Source organism: Petaurus breviceps, unplaced genomic scaffold (assembly GCF_028583685.1).
Source record: "Petaurus breviceps papuanus isolate PSGF00001 unplaced genomic scaffold, PetGlider_PUasm1.0 187, whole genome shotgun sequence".
Classification (NCBI taxonomy): domain Eukaryota; kingdom Metazoa; phylum Chordata; class Mammalia; order Diprotodontia; family Petauridae; genus Petaurus; species Petaurus breviceps.
The window spans coordinates 8,008,466-8,028,133 of NW_027185799.1; the positions used below are offsets into that span (position 1 = coordinate 8,008,466).

Here is a 19,668-nt window from a genome sequence, read left to right on the forward strand (position 1 = left end):
TTCATTTGTGGCATGCAATAATACTGGACCTGAATTTCAGGTTTTGCCATTATTTTAGACATATTAAGACGAGTATGGCTTGGATGGGATTAGACCAACTGTGATTAATATACTCGCCAATCACCTATACTAAGAAACTGTCAGATAAAAAAATATTCACATTTTCAGATAGACATTTAGAAATTAAACTACATAATAGCATTGTGGGAAAAAATCATAGTTTTGTTTATTTTCATAGGAGACAGAAGGTAACGAGTGCATGACATAGAAGCTCAAAAAAGCATCATCATCAAGCTGTGCTAAGGATATCGCAAGAGATTACTTCAGGGAAAAATCTGTGCAAACTTCATCTTCCTACTCAGCATCACAGAGTCAAAATAAATTCAAATTTAGTTCTTTAAATAGCTTAAGTTTATGTTAGACCAAAATATCTTTGAGAAACAAGTGTAGATGCCTGCCCCCTCCTAGGATTAATTACCAAGATTTACAAAGGGAAATTAAAAGAGTACAACAAAACAAAAGAAAGCCAACACTATTATTAAGATTTTCCTTTTAATATGCCATGAGTTACCTTGATTGTTTGTCTGTTTTCCAAAGTTTTAACTCTTACCAGCTTCCATTTCCCAACCCTCCCAATAGGCTTCACCCTTTTTGTTCTAATGGAGGAAAAGTTGCTGGAGACAGTTCTATGCACTTTTTTTTTTTTTAAAGAAAGCAATACAATGTCAGTGGCTTGAGTTGGCCATATACTCCTGTATGAGAAAGGGGAAAAAGTGTACAAGCATCAGGAAACTAGTCTTGAAATATTTCCTTCAATTTTATACTGGATCAGCTTTTTAGTCAGTAAAAAAAAAAAAAATAAAAGGTAGCAGTTGGAACTCAAAACATTTCTGGTGAGGGGAGGGGAGAGAGAAGGGAGAGTGAATGCTACATTTCTCCATTGGCCCCAAAAGTGCTCAGTTCACAATGGGATACATCAAAAGCAAACATGCAATGGTTATTTAAAAACTTTTACTGCAATATAACATTGAAGTAAACAGTAATTAGGTTTCTACCATTTTTTCACCAAAAGAAAAAAAAAATCGTCAACAGGAAAATAACTTTGCCTGTATGTGTACAGCTTCTTAAATCATGTTAGAAGGGGTCTCACATTCAATGATCAAGGAATTTTAAAATAGCAGTAATGATTTTCATCAGAAAGGATTTCTCCCTGCCCCCCAGCAATTAACATGAAAGAATGGGCTTTCTTACACTAATTTCATTCATATTTGAAGCAGCAAAAATAGCCACCTATAATTTGGCATTTATGTTTACAATTGCTCCAAAAATCTTTTGAATTTCACAAAGCCATTATCCAGTGTTGCCATGAATTAGAGATTGTAGATTCTAGGTAGCAAAGGCTCTCTCCAAACCCAATGTTAAGTAAAAGAAACAAGAAGCAGGGCATTACACTAAATTTCTGGATCTAGTACACTAAAAAGAGTGAAAACCTAGGAAAAGTTACCTACAGTTTTATAGAAGGAACTAAATACCTGCAAAAGCTGATTTTTGGTTGTATAGTATTTTACACTGTGTGGATTTTCTGCATCTGCTAATTTAAAGCAGACATGCACTGTATTTATTCCTGCCCCATTTCCTATATCCCCTCCCACCCCACCCCCAACCACCTACTACCTTATACCAAGTATTATGGATATGAGCCCAAATCATCCCAGACAATCCAGTGAACAAAGTTAGTGTAATGCACTGGTGTGAAGTATGAGATTAAAAAAAAAAAGTCCCTTTCAATCTTCATCAAAGTTCTGCTGTAGAAGAAAATTGGCAGCCAAATTTTCATTCTTCTCACAAGCAAAATAAGCCTGTATCACAAGTCCTTCAGGGAATCCTAATGCCTTTAACTGGAAAGAGAAAAAATACATTTAGAAATTAAATCTAACATGTTTGTTGTAGCACATAAATGAAAGTGTAAATTGCTATTGCACAAATTCAGCTGTAATGGATCTTATTACCAAATCATCATTCATCAATAATGTGCTGACGAGCACCAAACACCTTAAACATTTTAAGCCTTATCAACTCAGTACAAGGATTAGTCACCTAAACCAGAGGCTAGCTACCCAGAGCAACACTTATATTAACTCTATTTTTGTTTATTCCATAAGCAAAAGAACAGATATTGTGGGATACTGGGTAAACTAGATAGGTGTATGAATTAACTTCCCACATTCCCACAACATGAACCACATCTGTAGTAAGCAAAAAGTTGAGATATAGACCCAGAGAAGTTTGGTTTAACTTTGGTTCTCACTGGGTTGATCTAACACCCAGCTGTGGGCTCTTTAGGCAAGAAGTGGAGTTCATGAATCCTAAGGGATCTCTTTAATGACTGCTTTATACATATACCCAGGCCTGCTTCTTTTAAACTGTTTAGAAAACTGCTTCTACCTGATAGTACTGGAATATGATTTTAGTAAAATCACTGTTTGAACCTTAGTACTCTGAGCTATCACTGTACAAAACATAAATAGCTAAAACAGCAACATATTGCCTGTTTTATAATATTCCCTCAAAAACAAATGAGGGCAGGAGAGCTATTAAGTGGAAGGAAGTAATACTTGGGACTATTTCATGTGATTATTATTGTTTTAAGAAGAGATCATCTCCTACTTTTAAAAAGTCTATTGTAACCTAACTTAAAAATAAAACAACCTAAATAAAACACTGCTTTATGTATTAGATTCTACTATTTAAGCTTATTTCAAACTAGCGTTTTATACCATAAAATATCTAATATTTTATTACTAAGGAAAATTCTATTTGGCAGGATAACTTAGAAATGATCTTCTAAGATTACTGTTAATAAGAAAATATTTTATGTAAAGACATGGATAATGGCTCTTATTCTGTGTAATTTAGCAGATTTTGGAACACTGCATGTTAATTTTCCTTGTGTACTTTTAGAAAATGATATTAACATTAACATACCTGGTAAACATTTGTCACTTATAACTTTTATGAATCTTTAAAAACAAATTCAGAGAGATAACTAGTTTAGTTTGTCAGGCAGCTTTTCACATAAATTTATTTATTACGGACCAATTCTAGCATCTAACAAAACTCTCTGCATGTCTACCCCCAGCCAGATATTATCCTTAACAGGAATGGGAAAAAGAGATGGATCAATCCTACTATTAGTATTTCTGTGATATTCATGCAAAATGAAGAAAACTGCCAAAAATTCAACAGAATCAACAGCTTACACCTGGGAAATCTCTTATACAAGAGCACAGAAAGGATCAGATTGCAGAAAACCAAATTAGGACCTATTTGTTGAACTGCTATCAAGTGAACAATTCTAAACAAAGAATATTTTCCTCAGAAAAATAAGCTTGCAAGAGATCAAAATGAATTAATCATTTCTAATGAAAACAAATTCCTCCATATTTCTATACTAATGACATAAACTTACAAAATTCACTGAAAAAAAGATACCTTTAATACCAAAAATAGCTGCAAAGTAGAGAAATGATAGTCTGGCTATTACAAGATACCCTGTGACAAAACAACTACAAACAAGGGCTAACCTAGCATGGTATGGTGGAATGAGAACTGATTTGGAATCAGAAGACATGGGTTCAAATCAGTTTTCTACAACTACTAGTACTGCTAACTTACTATCTGTGTGGCCTTGGGAGCAATCAATTAGCCAGTTGATAAGCATTTATTAAGTGTTCATTATGTGTCAGGCACTATGCTAAGCACTGGAGATACAAAGAAAGGAAGAAGCATAGTTCCTGCTTTCAAAGAACTCGAATTCTAATGAAGGAGACAATATACAAAGAACTATGTACATAAGGAATATATACAAAGTAAGAGGACAGGAAGAACTGAGAAAATGTACCTCTTATTTGCAGAGGTGGTGAACCATGGATATGGAACATTCAATGCATTGTCAAATTAGGATAAAGTTACATTAAGACCACAGCTCCAGAGATGGAAGAGAGCTTAGAGGGTATGTAATCCAACTTCTCAGTTCAGAGATGAAGAAGCGAATTGTTTTGTTATTGTAATAAGAACAGCTTGTTAAATAGGGGGCAGGGGTAGAAGCATATACTCGAATGAAAGTGATATAAACATAAAATGTCAATTAAAACAAATAAAATATGTTAAACATTCCCCTCTGAATATTTATGCTATTAATATTTAGTAAATCTCCCTTTAAAATTATGCTAAGTTCTGCCTTATCCAAATAAACTTTTCAATTAGTGGGGCCTATTTTCATATTAGACAGCTGGGTGGTACAGTGGATAGAATGCTAGGTCTGGAGTCAGGAAGATGAGTTCAACTCTGGCCTCAGATACTAACTGGGTGACCCTGGGCAAGTCACCCAACCCTGTTTGCCTCAGTTTCCTCATCTACAAAATCAGCTGGAGAAAGAAATGACAACCACTTCAGCATCTTTGCCAAGAAAACTCCAAATGGGGTCACAAAGAGTCAGACATAACTGAAACAACTTAACAACATTTTCATATTACTTTCAATGATGAGGATAAAGCTGCTTCCAATGTGATTAAGTATCTATGAAGGATTAAGATAGTGGAATTGATTAACTTTAAATAAGACACACAAATTTACTTTCAAAGCATTTTTTGTATGTTTTATGCACATACTGTTCTACTTTGTAATAGAACAAAAAATACTGATCAAACTATGATAATTTGGAGTACTGCTTAATGGTTGTTTTGGTTCTGGGTTTCATTAATTATTTATTAATTATCTGATAATTATAAATATATATATAGATAGATATAGATATATATTCTCATTCATTTGCTGACTGTATCCCTGACACACCTTGTCAACCCTTTGGCTTTATAGCAAAGAGAAGTTGCCTTTATTACAGTAATCTCCTCCCCTCTAAAGGACATCCCTCACCAATCAACTACCTAACTCCTTCATTTAATCCTAGAAACTGTTTTCCCTGCATATATGAACACAAATTTTAAAGACCAGAATACTTATGTGGTTGCTTGATATATTGTACATAACTATTTTATCATGGGATGTTGGGTGTGATAGTTTGATACTCAGGAAATCTGAATTTAGTTCTGGCTTTGCAGCCATGGATATAGGCAAGACATGTCAGTACTCTTAAGTTTTCTATCTGTAAAATGTGGAAGTTAGACTAAATGATCTCTTAATTCTCTACCAGCCCTTATAGTCTATGATTAATAAGTTGTCAATATAAATTGATTAAGTTCTAGAAGTACACTGCTGTAGAGCTTTTACCAAAAGATAACTGAATTATATTGTATTGCATTGCATATTTAGTTAGGCAAAGCAAAAACTCCAGATAGTTGCTGATTTCACTTATATGATATAAATAATTTGAAATAGTAGACATATTAGGAAAAAAACCCAAACCACTTACCCTTTCTATAGCTTCTTTTTCCTGAGGTGTTACTTGAATGTAGTTCATGTGACCACTTCCAGCTTCAGCTATTCCTCCACTGCCACCCCCACCTCCTCCTTGACCACCAGATTCTTGAACTGGTTCATTTAGCATTTGAATAAAATGCTCTTGATGTTGGCTGATTTGCTGTGGTGCATTGGAGGACAGAAGGAAACAATACACTGAAATAAAGCATTGTTGGTCTTTCTGATTGGTTGTTAAGAACTATAAACAGTAACAGGAAGAAATGCTGTGAGTCTTAATAGGATTTTATCGGACCTACTATATGTGCATTAGCAAACCTATAAGTAGTTACAGTTTCTTCACCACTGCCTAAAAACACAGTGCTTAACCTTATGTCTACATGTATTTACTATATACTAAAAGCTCATCCAAGATGGAGGGACCCTGTCTTCTTTTACTCAATAATGAATGATCATTAACTCATTAATGACAGGGCAAGTGTTTTAGCTTACTGGGGGATGGGTTGTTGTTTCCAGGTAAAGGATTCTTTTGCAAAGCTGAGTCAACAACCTAATGCTAATGATAATTGAAAACACGGCTTAAAAAGTCACCTGCAGTAACTGTGGATTTTCTCGTCCTATTTGCTGTAACAAGGCTGGCAGAAGGGAAGGATTCTGTTGAATAATTTGTCTCATCTGCTGGAACTGAGGCTGGTTCCGTAAAAATTCAAGTGGATGTCCTGAAATACACAAAAAATTTTCCCATAAAAGAATCGTAAATCAGAAAGATTGGTAACACAAAGCATACAGATATCTAAAAATGAAAACTGAAAAGACTTAAATTCTGCAATAAGTTTAAAAGGAGAAATTGAATTAAGCATCTTTTAATTCTACAAATTTATTATCAAATGGTTGCTACCTAAATAGCGCGTGTCCCATTTAATTAAAATAGAATATAAAGGATTTCCACTGGTCCAAGATTCATAAAAGCAAGTTATTTAACTTGCCCACTTACTAAATGGTACCCAAAGCTAAATGCAATATAAATAACCTTCTGTATCCTCCCCTTAGAGTTGATAATAACCATGTAGATTTCAAAAAATAGTTAAGAGACATTAATCTGAGACATTAAGTCTCAGAGTTTTTAACTAAAGAAACTTCAGTTAATGAAAGTGCACTAAAAAAATGAAAATCAATGAAAGGGATGTTTAAAATACGATGAACAGAGAAATAAATGTTGCAAGGATTTTTCCTCCCAATTTCTGGTTTTTCTTCTCATTTTTAGCTACATTGGTTTTGTTTATAAATTTTAAAAAAATTATGTAATCAAAATTGTCCATTTTACCTCCCATGAGCCCCTCTCATCTTGTCTGGATATGAACTCTTCTCTCTAAAGCTCTGACTAGCAATTTCTTCTATGTTCTACTAATTTGCTTATGATGTCATCTCTTATGTCTAATTCATGTACCCATCTAAAGCAAATCTTGGTAGACAGAGTAAGATGTTGATTATACCTAGTTTCTAACAGACCATTTCCCAGTTTTCCCTATAGTCTTTGTTGAACAGTGAGTTCTTTCCCTAAGAGTTGGGATTTTGGATTTATCAAACATTAGGCTACTGTGTTTATTTGCTTCTGCATATTGTGAATCTAATCTATTCCATTAATCAACCTATTTCCTACCAAGTACCAAACTGATATGATAATAGCTTACAGTAAGCTTTTCCATTAAAAATTTTTTTTTCTTGATAATTCTTTTTTTTTTTAAAGCAATCGGGGTTAAGTAACTTGCTCAAGGTTACACGGCCAGTTATTTCTGGGTGTGGTGCTGAGTATCTGAGCCCGGATTTGATCCAGGTCATCCCGACACTAGAGCCAGTGCTTTTACTAGCTGAGCCACCTGGCCACCCCTTTCTTGATAATTCTTAACCCTTTTGCTCTACCACATGAATTTTTCTTAGCTCTATAAAGAACATTTCTTCAGGTAACTTGATTGGTACAGTACTTAATAATTGAATTAATTTAGGTAATACAGTCATTGTTATTGTTTTGGCTTGGACTACCCATGAGCAATTAACAGTTATTTAATTATTTAAATATGTTCTTGTATAAAGAGTATTTTATCAACTGTGTTCATATAGTTCCTCATGTGGCTTGGCAGATAGACTCAGAAGCATTTTATACTGTTTATAGTTATTTTAAATAAAATTCCTTTATTTCTTCCTTATGAAGTTTGTTGATAATATACAGAAATGCTAATGATTTGTATGGATATGGTTTAGATCCTGGAACTTCATTAACGTTAAATGTTTTGGTTAGTTTTCTTAGTTGACCCTTTAGAGTTCTCTAAACCAGGGCTTCTTAAACTTTTTTCACTCATAACCCCTGCAGCACTTCTAAACTGGGGTCAAGATCCACAGTTTAAAAAGTGCTACAAGTCTAAATCATCATATCACCTGGGGAAAAAAGTGCTAATTTTGTTTTCTCTTCACTTATTCTTGTTCTTTCAACCTTTTTTTCCCTTCTCTTATTGCTGTATCTAGCATTTCTAGTACAATATTTAATAGTAATGGTGATAATGGATAGTCTTGCTTCTCTGGTCTTACTGAAAAGACTTTTAGCTTATCCCCACTATAGGAATGACAGCTCTTTATTCTACAGATAGATGCTATGTATCTTAAAGAAACCTTCATTTATTCCTGTGCTTTCTACAGTTTTAAGAGCAATGGGTATTGTATCTGGCCTAAAGCTTTTTCTGTATCTATTGAAATAATACAAGTTTAGGATTGTTATATTGCTCAGTTATTATGCTTATAGTGTTGTTCCTTATATTGAATCTTAACAGTATCTCTGATAAAGATCTAATTTCTAAGAAATATAGGGAACTGAGTAAAACTTTGCTTTCAAAGACCAATGGCCATCACGAATGAGTAATTTCTTGGTCTGCCTGTGAATTGGATTTAAGTGAGTGCAAAATAAGGGTACAAATAGGCAGTTTTTAGAAGAAATCTAAGCTATCAAAACCAACTGAAAAAAGGCCCTAAATTATCTAATTATTATGAATCATTATAAATTAAAATTAAAAGAACTCTGAAGTATACTCAGACCGATGTCATACTTTTGACATACTAAGATGTCAAAAAAAGAAAATGATAAATGCTGGAGGATGGGGCTGTGTGGAAATAAAGCATATTAATGCATGGATGGTAGAACTGCAAAGTAGCTCAACCATTCTACAAAGTAGTTTGTAATTATGCCTCAAGTTATTAGGATACCCATTAATTGGGGCATGGCTAAACAAATTATAGTATATGAATGAGATGGAATCCTATTGTGTTTTAAGAAATGATGAGAGGGATGGTTTCAGAAAACCTTAGGAGGACTTGAAAGAACTGATGCAAATGAAATGAGTAGAACCAGAACATTTGTGTAATAGTAACAATACTGCAATACAATTAACTCTGACTTAGTAACCCTGATCAATACAATGAGGAACCACAATTCCAAAGGACTCATAATGAAATGTTATCCATATCTACATAGAAATGTGAAAAACTCAAAGTGCAGACTGACATATGGTGTTTTTTCTTTTGCTCCCTCCCTCTCTTTTCTTTTTTTTTGATCATGTTGTTAAAGCAGGAATTTCTTTTACATGACTATATATATTTAAATTTCATTTTGTTTTTCTTGCTTTCTCAATGGGTGGGGAAAGAAAAGACAGGAAAAGAATACAAAACAGAAAATAAAAGTGAATTCTAAACAATATCCTGAAATCTAGCTAGGCTTGAGCTCCACACACGAGTACAAGCAAGCAATTCTACAAAGAACCAGGTGATTAAAAACAAATTAGAATTATAAGACAGGTTTTTAATCATTGTAGCAAAATCTCTTTGTGTGTATATGTTTGCATGTATAATCTATAAATTGGAAAAGAAATGGACTCTAAAGAAATCCTATACTAAAAACAACCACTGAGATTAAACCCAACAATACAAAGTTGACAAATTAACAGCACAACTTTCAAATGTTGGAAGATGGCTAACTGTATTAGAAATTTTAAAATCTATACAATATTTAGGTAAATATGACAAAACATGACAAAATTAGTGTAGGTAGACTATCTTCAGTCCAACAAAAAAATCTTCAAAGGGTAATAATGACCATTAATATTCATATTTCTCCATAACAATACTCAAAGTAAAAATAAGCTACTAAAACTGTATAGTTAATGGTATAATTCTTTAAATAAGACAAATACAATGATAAAATCTTATAACTGCAAAGAAAAGTTATAATGGTTTGTGGCTGAAGTTTTACTCAGTAAGTGTAATTGCTAGTACTTTGTTCTAAGAGCAGACAGAAAAGAGCAGCAGAAGAGTACTGGTGTGCAGATCAAGTTATTCCAACACTGAAAATTTATCACAACAGGTTGTATAATTATCAAGTTTCTTATTTCTATGAGCAATCATAGAAATAATCACTCATCTATAATACATTATAAATAACAATGAAATAGTACATTGACATTATTTATATATTACTCATCTGATAGGACCTCTAGACAGATTTTTAAGATATTTATAAGTAAAAATGTACGAGGACTATAAGTGCTTCTGGAACAACTCATTTCTCCAAAGTGTTTTCATTGAAGTAAAAAGTGTATTCAGGAGTATTCCCTCATTAACCCAGATTTTCAATTTACCTCCAGAAGTAGTAGTAGTAGTAGTTGTTGCTGTTGTTGTTGCTGCAGCTGCTGCCACTGCTGAAGACTGAGCAGCCCCTGTGCTGGCAGCCTGGGGGGGATCCACCACAGCCTGACTCTCTCTATCTCCCGGGATACCCTAAAACACATATAATTTCTAAACTTTAAAATGCCTTAACATTAAACTACGTAAATAAAGTAAACAAAATTTAAAACAGAGATTTCTATAATACTCACCAAATTGTTACACGTATTAATGAGTAAAGTAAGTTAAGATTCTGTCTGGATGTTAGTTGTCACTCTGATAGTTCCACCTAACAATACTCCAATTAACTAAAAGTTAAAAAAAAAAGTGGGACATCTATGACTGGAGTACAGTACTGGGCAATTAGATTTATAAGATGATGCAAAAAACCCTTCTACTTAATATCCAAAATGCTATCACTGCTTCTTCTCATTTCTTATGAAAAAATATTGTACCTCATTTAAATTCAAAACTTAGACTATGATATAAAAATAAGGCAAACTGCAATTTATTTATGAAATGTAATCCTAAAGTCAATGGAGATAATATAATTTAAACAGTATAGTACATAAAGTTGTGTTTCTGCTTTTTGCTTTTTTGGGAGGAGGTGGGGGGGGAGTGTTATAACTTACAAGTCTTTAACAAAATTTAAAAGTCAAATGAAGGTTATTTTTAGAGGGATGGGGGTACAGATCTTATCTAGCTGAGGAATTCCTGATGTGGAAAACTATTTTTTTTTTTGCAGCCATAGGTAATTCATTTATAAACCATACTTTCGGTGGGGTAGAATGGAGAGAAGCTATATGCATGACACACCTTTGAGGTTAATCTGAATTAATATTCTCTCCACCACTTTCTTAAGTCAAGATAATTAATAAAAGAATAAATCAAGCCCTGATTTATGTTTGCATTTCTGACTAGCTTACAACCATTAGCTCCAACACCCTGCAGGAAAGCCATCCATAACAAAGAATATTTTCTTAAAAAAAAAAAAAGATGAAAACAAACAATTGGCAAAACATTAGAAATTTGAAAATATTTGCAATGTTCCACCCCTACCACCACCACCACAGCATCCTCCTACCTCTGCAAAGGACTAGGGGGACAGGATGGTCTCATATTTTTTTCTTTAGGGTCATGCTAACATTCACTTTTGATTATAATAATACAAATGGAAAGCACAAAAAAATTAATCGTTGTACTTTACTCTTCATCTGCTTATGTAAAATTTCTCTGCAGTCATGTTTCTTAATAGCCATATTTTATTATATTCATGACCACAGTCTGTTTAGCCATTCTGCAACTAATGGATATTCATTTTAGCCCCTCCATGTTTGGTGCTACCACAAAAATCAATACTATAAGTATTTTGATACTTTTAAAAATCAATGACCTCCTTGGGGCATATTAGTGGATGCTGAGTTAAAAGACATGGACATTTTAGGAACTTTATTTGTATAACTCAAAACTGCTTTTCAAAAAAGTACTAATTCATGGCTCTACAAACAATGCATTAAGACGTGTCCATCTACCTATGACTCCACACTGTTCCCATCTTTTGACATTATTGCCAATCTGAACAACAATCTTTTCAATGAGAATGTGGACCCTTTCCTTAAGAAAAGCACAAGAAACATTTATATAGGAAAGAAGGAAGGATGTAGGCCAGTCAACAAAGCCCTTCAACAAAAATGGAGGTTCCAGGAGGAACTCACTGATGGGAGAAGGGGGATAGGCTTTACAGAGAGATGTTTCATGTTGAGAAAGGCTACCAGGAATTCTTGGATGTTGTAGGGCAAAAAAGCCCTAGGTGTTAGGCTGTTCTAGGATAACTTTATACTACTTTAACTGTGTTGGTCCCTTGTGAATTTGTTTTATATATGTTAAGCCAACGCCAAAGCATTTATTTTCCAACAGATCTATCAAATTATTTATTTAACTTTCACTGTATTTTAAAAAGTTCTGGATTATCAGTTAAAGCCATTTGATAATGGGAAAACGAACAATTTTTTAGACCACACTTGAAAAAACTAAGGCCCAAGTGTCATCTAAAACTCACCTAACTCTAAACAGATCTGGAAAACAAAGTAATAAAGGAAAAGAGAGAGAATTTTTAATCAGCTCCAGCCAACAAAAATATCTGAACTACTATAGGATACAACATAACAAATGCATATCATCTGCATTGAGGATGTATGAGTTTCACATATAGGGAAATTAGTGAATTAGTTTTATACAAATTACTGCTATTTATTCACTTATATAGCAAATGGGGGAAGGAGGAGAGGTGTTTGGTATAGTGAAAAAGGCACTGGACTAAGATTTAGAAGTTCAATCCAAAAAGCATTTGATAAATGTATACTATAAAAGGTGCTAGGCATACAAAGACAAAATGGAAACCCACTCCTTATCCTTACGAATAACATCTGAATTCTAGTTTGTCTTTTTGGTATCTAGTATTACTTTTTCCAATTACATGTAAAGGGCTTTCAACATTCATTTTTGTAAGATTTTTTTTTAAAGCAATCGGGATTAAATAACTTCCTCAAGGTCACAAGGCCAGTTATTTTGTGTGGGTGCCAAGTATCTGAGGCTGGAACCGATCCCGGGTCTCCCAATGCTGGGGCCAGCATTCTTACTCACTGCACCACCTGGCCGCCCCTTTTATAAGATTTTGAATTTCAATTTTTTCTCCATCCCTTTCATGCCGACCCACAAGACAGCAAGCAATCTGATATAGGTGTACATGTGCAATCACATAAATATAAACATTAGATATAAACATTAGTCATGTTGTGAAAGAAGGAACAGAACAAAAAGGTAAAAGCCACCAAAAAAAGGTGAAAATAGTATGCTTCTATCTGCATTCTGACTCCATAGTTCTTTCTCTGGATGTGGATAGCATTTTCCATTATGAGTCCTTTGGAATTGTCTTGGATCACTGTATTGCTGAGAAGAGCTAAGTCTATCATAGTTGATCATTGCACAATGTTGCTGTTACTGTGTACAATGTTCCCCTGGTTCTGCTCATTTCATCCAGCATCAGTTCATTTAAATCTTTCCAGGGTTTTTCTGAAATCCACTGGCTCATCATTTCTTACAACACAATAGTATTTAATTATATTCACATACACCAAAACTTATTCAGCCATTCTCCAACTGATGAGCATCCCTTCAATTTCCAACTCTTTGTCACCACAAAAAAAAAAAAAAGATGCTATAAGTATTTTTGTACATGTGGGTTCTTTTCCATTTTTTTAATAAATTCTTTGGGATATAGACCTAGTGGTGGTATTGCTGGATCAAAGGGTGTATATAGTTTGATTGCCCTTTGGGCATAGTTTCAAATTACTCTCCAGAATGGTTAGAGTAGTTCATGACTCCACCAACAATGTATCAATGTTCCAATTTTCCCAAATCTTCTCCAACATTTATCAATTTCCTGTTCTGTCATATCAGCCAATCTGATCAGTATGAGGTGGTATCTCAGAACTGTTTTAATTTGCAGTTCTCCTCCAATCAATCAGGGCGTTTTTTCATGACTATAGCTAGCTTTAATTTCTTCATCTGAAAACTTCCTGTTCATATCTTTTGACCATTTATCAACCAGGGGATGACTTACATTCTTAAAAATTTGACTCAGCTCTATATATTTGAGAAACGAGGACTTTATCAGAGACACTGGTTGTAAAAATTGTTTCCAAGTTTTCTGCTTTTCTTTTAATCTTGGTTGCATTGGCTTTTTCTGTAGAAAAAAATCTTTTTAATTTAATGTAATCAAAATTATTCACTTTGTACTTCATAAATGTTCTTTATCTCATTTGGTCATAAATTCTTCCCTTCTCCAACAGTTCTGACAGGTAAAGTATTCCTTGCTCTACTAATATGCTTTTGATATCACCCTTTATGTATAAATCATCTACACATATTGACCTTGACCTGGTAACAGTGTAAGATGTTGGTCTATGCCTAGTTTCTGCCATACTATTTCCCAGTTTTCTCAGCAGTTTTTGAAAAGTAGTGAGTTCATATCTCAAAAGCTGGTGTCTTTGGGTTTATAGTAGATTACTATAGTCATTTACTACTGTGTCTTATGTATCTAACTTATTTCACTGATCCACTACTCTTAGCCAGCATGAAATAGTTTTGATGACTGCTGTCATAACACAGTTTTAGATTTGGTACGGCTAGGCCACCTTCCTTTGCATTTTTCCCACATTAATTCCCTTGATATTCCTGACCTTTTGTTCTTGCAGATGAATTTTATTTTTTTATTTATAAATGTTTTTGGTAGTTAGATTGGTATGGCAGAGAAAAAGTAAATTAATTTAGGCAAAATTGTCATTTTTATATTAGCTTGGCCTACTGATGAACAATTAATATTTTGCCCCTTGTTTAGGACTGACTTAATTCGTGTGAAAAGTATTTTGTAATTGTGTTAATATAGTTCCTGGGTTTGTCTTGGCAGGTAGACTCCCACATTTTTGTCTACAGTTACTTTAAATGGAATTGCTCTTTCTATCTCTTACCACAAGGATTTATTGGTAATACACAGAAATGTCAAAGATTCATGTGGGTTTATTTTATATCCTGCAACATTGCTAAAGTTTGTTAATTATTTAAAGTAGTTTTTTAGTTAGGATTCTCTAAGTATACCATCATATCTGCAAAGAATTAGTTTTGTTTTCTTACCGCCTATTGTAATTCCTTTGATGTCTTTCTTCTCTTATTACTAAAGCTAACATTTCTAGTCCAATACTGAGTAACAGAGGGCATAATGTGCATTCTTGTTTCAACCATGAGCATACTGGGAAAGCTTCTAGCTTATCCCCATTACATGTAACATTTGCTAATCATTTTAGATAGGTACTACTTATCATTTTAAGAAAAACTCATTTATATTTACTCCTATGTTCTCTAGTGTTTTTAAATAGAGAAATAGGTGATGTACTTTTTCAAAAGCTTTCCTAATATGGTTTGTGTTTTGTTATTTATGTGGTCAATTATACCGATAGTTTTCTCAAGATTAATCCAGCCCTACATTCCTGGTATAAATCCCACCTATTCATACTGCATTATCCTGGTAATAAATTGATGTAATCTTTCTATTTTTAAAATTTTTGCATCAATATTCATTAGGGAAATTGGTCTATAATTTTTTCTGTTTTAGCTTTCCCTGGTTTAAGTATCATCACCATATGTGTGTCATAAAAAGAATATGGCAGGACTCCACCTTTTTTTTTTCAAAATAGTTCATAATTCTGGAAAGTTCATAATACTGGAATGAATTATTCTTTAAATATTTAGTTTGTATAAGTCCATCTGGCCCTGGAGATTTTTTCTGAGAGTTCACTGATGACCTGTTCAATTTCTTTTTCTAAAACGAGGGTATGAATTTTATTTCCTCTTCTATTAACCTTGGCGACTGATATTTTTGTGACTATTCATCCATTTAACTTAGATTGTCACATTTATTGGCATACAGTTGGGTAAAACAAATCCTAATTACTGCTTTAATTTCCTCTTCAATGGTGGTGAATTTACCCTTTTCATTTTTGATACTGTTAATTTGCTTTTCTTCTTTTTCTTTAAAACAATTTGATCAAAGGTTTATCTATTTTTTCCTATAAAACTAGCTCTTAGTTTTATTTTACTACTTCAATAGTTTCCCTATGTTCAATTTTATTAATCTCCCCTTTGATTTTCAGAATTTCTAATTTGGTATTTAATTAGGGATTTTAAATTTCTTCTTTTTCTAGTCTTTTTAGGCACATTCCAGATTCATTGAACTTTTCTTTCTCTTTTTATTTACATAAGCATTTAGATATAAAATTTCCCCTAGGTATTGTTCTGGCTGCATCCCATAAATTTTGGTATGTTGTCTCATTACAGTTCAAGAGTTATAAGTATCATCTTCCTGTGTAGAGATGTAAAACAGTTTAACCTTATTGAATAACGGCAATTTTTTTTTCTGTTTTCTTTCCTGTTTACTTTTTTATGTTGCTTTTGAGTCTTGTATTTAAAGATCGAATTTTCTGTTTAGCTTTGGTCTTTTCAACAGGAATGACTGAAAAGTCCCCCTTTTCACTTTCTCTGAAAGATTATACTCAATTTTGCTGGGTAGTTGATTCCTGGTTATAATTCAAGCTCCTCTGTCTTAGGGAATATCACATTCCAAGCCCTTCAACCCTTTAATGTAGTAGCTCCTTCATATTTGAATTGCTTACAGTACTTTCTCCTTAACCTAGTAATTCTGGAATTTGGTCACAATATTCTTGGGAATTTTCATTTTGGGATCTCTTTCAGGAGGTGATTGGTGGATTCTTTCAATGACTATTTTACCCTCTGGTTCTAGGATATCAGGAAACTTTTCCTTGATGATTTTGTGAAAGATGCTGTATGTATCCAGGCTCTTTTTATGATCAGGGCTTTCAGATAGTCCAAAAATTCTTAAATTTTCTCTCCTACATCTGTTTTCCATGTCAGCTGTTTCTCCAATAAGGTATTTTATATTTTCTTCTATTTTTTTCATTCTTTTGATTTTGTTTGGCTTATGCTGTATATCACATTAAGTCATTAACTTCCACTTGCCCAATTCTAATTTTAAGGCATTATTTTCTTCAGGGAGTGTTTGTATCTCCTTTTCTATTTGTCCAATTATAATTTTTAAGGAGTTGTTTTCTTCACTAGATTTTTTCCCCCATTTGACCAACTGTATTTTTTAAGAAACTGTTTTCTTTGGGGGTGGAGCCAAGATGGCAGAGTAAAAGCAGGAGCTTCCTTGAACTCCTACTCCAACCTGTAAATACCTGTAAAAAATGACTCTAAACAAATTTTAGAGCTAAAGAACCCACAAAATGACAGAAACAAATCTCCTGCTGAAGGCAGCCTGGCAGGCTGCCAAGAAGGGTCTATCACACCAGGCTGGGAGCTGAGCACAGTCCCACATGAATTGCCCCAGAGCAGACTTCAGCAAGGTTTCTAGAGTTCTCAAACCATAAACACCATAGAGAATGTAAATGGTCAGTGGGGGAACTCTGTTGGAACTGGGTGAGAAAGCAGGAGAGGTGGGGGTGGCAGCCACAGCTGCTGCTGTATGGCTGCCTCCAGAGCTATAAATTGTAGGGGGATCAATTGACCATTCAGAGAGTAATTGCTCTTGCTTTGATCTGCTTAGATCTGGGTTGCAGTCTTGGGATGAAGAATGCTAGTGTGCCAGAGCTTGTGGTGACTGTAGAGAGTGTCCTCCTCATAGTTCTGACAACAGCTGTGCAAAACCCCAGAAAATTGGGACATAGCACTCTCCACTTTGCAAGCAGAGTTCTACCATGACAAAGAGCTCAAAAGTCAAGCAACTGGCTGGCAAGATGAGCAAACAGGAAGTGCAATCAGACCAAAGAATATTCTTTTTTTGGGACAAGGAGGATCAGAATGTGGAACCAGAGGAAGACAACAAAGTCAAAACTCCTGCATCAAAAGCCTCCAAGATAAATATGAATCGGTTGCAGACAATGGAGGAGCTCAAGAAGGATTTTGAAAATCAAGCAAGGGAAGTGGAGGAAAAATTGGGAAGAGAAATGAGAATGATGCAAGAAAATCATTAAAAGTGAGTCAACGGCCTGCTAAAGAAGACCCACAAAAATACTGAAGAAAATAACACCTTAAAAAATAGACTAACTCAAATGGCAAAAGAGGCCAAAAAAATCAATGAGGAGAAGAATGCCTTTAAAAGCCTAATGTGACAGATGGAAAAGGAATTTCAAAAACTCATCCAAGAGAATAATTCCTGCAAAATTAGATTGGAGCAAATGGAAGCTAATGACTTTATGAGAACTCAAGATACTATAAAACAAATGCAAACAAATGAGAAAATTGAAGGCAATGTGAACTACAGCATTGGAAAAACCACTGACCTTGAAAATAGATCCAGGAGAGATAATTTAAAAATTATTGGACTACCTGAAAGCCATGATCAAAAAAAGAACCTAGAAATCATCTTTCAAGAAATTCAAGGAAAATTGCCCTGAGAGTCTAGAACCAGAGGGCAAAGTAGAAACTGAAAGGACTCACTGATTGTCTCTTGAAAAAGATCCCAAAAAGAAAATTCGAATATTATAGTCAAATTCCAGAGTTCCCAGGTCAAGGAGAATATATTACAAGCTGTCAGGAAGAAACAATTTGAGTATTATAGAAACACAATCAGGATAACACAAGATCTATCAGCCTCTTTATTAAGGGATAAAAGGGCTTGGAATATGGTATTCCGGAGGTCAAAGGAGCTAGGACTAAAACCAAGAATCACCTACCCAGAAAAACTGAGTATAATGTTTCAGGGGAAAATATGGTCATTCAATAAAATAGAAAAAACCAGAGCTTAACAGAAAATTTGACTTTCAAATACAAGAAACAAGAGAAGTATGAGAAGGTAAACAGGAAAAAGAAATCATACGGAACTTATTAAAGTTCTAAACTATTTACATTGCTACATGGAAAAACGATAATTGTAACTCATGAGACTTCTCAGCATGAGGATAGTTGAAGGATAGATAGATACACATGTGTGTATAAATACATGTGAGTGCGTATATGTGTGTACATGTATACATGGACAGAAGACACAGGATGAGTTGGACATGAAGAGATGGTATTTAAAAAATAAAACTATGAGGTGAGAGAGGAATATATTGGGAGAAGGGAGAAAGGGAGAGATAGAATAGGGCAAATTATCTCATATAAAAGAGGCAAGAGAAAACTGTTACAATGGAGGGGAAGAGCAGGAAGGTGAAAGGGAATGAGTCAACCTTACTCTCACTGAATTTGACTTAAGGAGGGAATAACATAGACAATCAATTGGGAATCTTATCCTACAGGAAAGTAGGATATGTGTGTGTGGGGGGGGGGGCCCGCAGGGGCAGATGACAGATGGGCAGATCGACTGAGGGAGAGGGTGGTTAGAAGCAGACACTTTTGAAAAGGGACAGAGTCAAAGGAGAAAAGAGAATAAGTGGGGGGGTGGGATAGGATGAAGGGAAATATAGTTAGTCTTTTACAATATTAAGTACTATGGAAATGTTTTGCGTAACTGCACATGTACAACTTATATTGAATTGCCTGTCTTTCCAGTGGGGGTAGGTAAGGAAGGAAGAAGGGAAAGAATCTGGAACTCAAAAGTTTTTTTTAAAAATGTTTAAAAAATTGTTTTTTATGTGTAACTGGGAAATAAGATATACAAGCACTGAGGTATAGAAATCCATCTTGCCCTTCAAGTAATTTGGGGAGAATGGTGGAAGATATAAGAGAGAACAGACTGGGGGAAGCAGTGTTCAGTAGGCTTGCTATCTTGGGGTGGGGGGTAAGGGAGAGATAAGGAGAAAATTCTAACTCAAAATCTTGTGGAAATGAATAATGAAAACTAAAAATAAATTTTTTTAAAAATAAGAAATTGTTTTCTTTAGTCAATTTTTGTCCTTCCTTTTCCAGGCTGCTGACTCTTGCATACCTCATTTTGTTTCCAATTTTTCTTCTACC

The 19,668-nt window shown here is 34.2% G+C and overlaps 1 protein-coding gene across 1 annotated transcript in view; it reads right to left on the reverse strand.

Moving 5' to 3' along the window:
- Positions 1 to 201: 201 nt before the first annotated feature.
- The window catches only part of RAD23B (RAD23 homolog B, nucleotide excision repair protein), a 101,768-nt gene continuing 82,301 nt past the window's right edge, over positions 202 to 19,668 (reverse strand). The window contains exons 7-10 of the mRNA XM_069090631.1: positions 10,116 to 10,254; positions 6,028 to 6,155; positions 5,432 to 5,599; positions 202 to 1,898 (exon numbers count right to left, since the gene is read on the reverse strand). Of these exons, the coding sequence (XP_068946732.1) occupies positions 1,785 to 1,898; positions 5,432 to 5,599; positions 6,028 to 6,155; positions 10,116 to 10,254 (549 nt within the window). The 3' untranslated portion in view covers positions 202 to 1,784. The remainder of the gene's footprint in view (positions 1,899 to 5,431; positions 5,600 to 6,027; positions 6,156 to 10,115; positions 10,255 to 19,668) is intronic.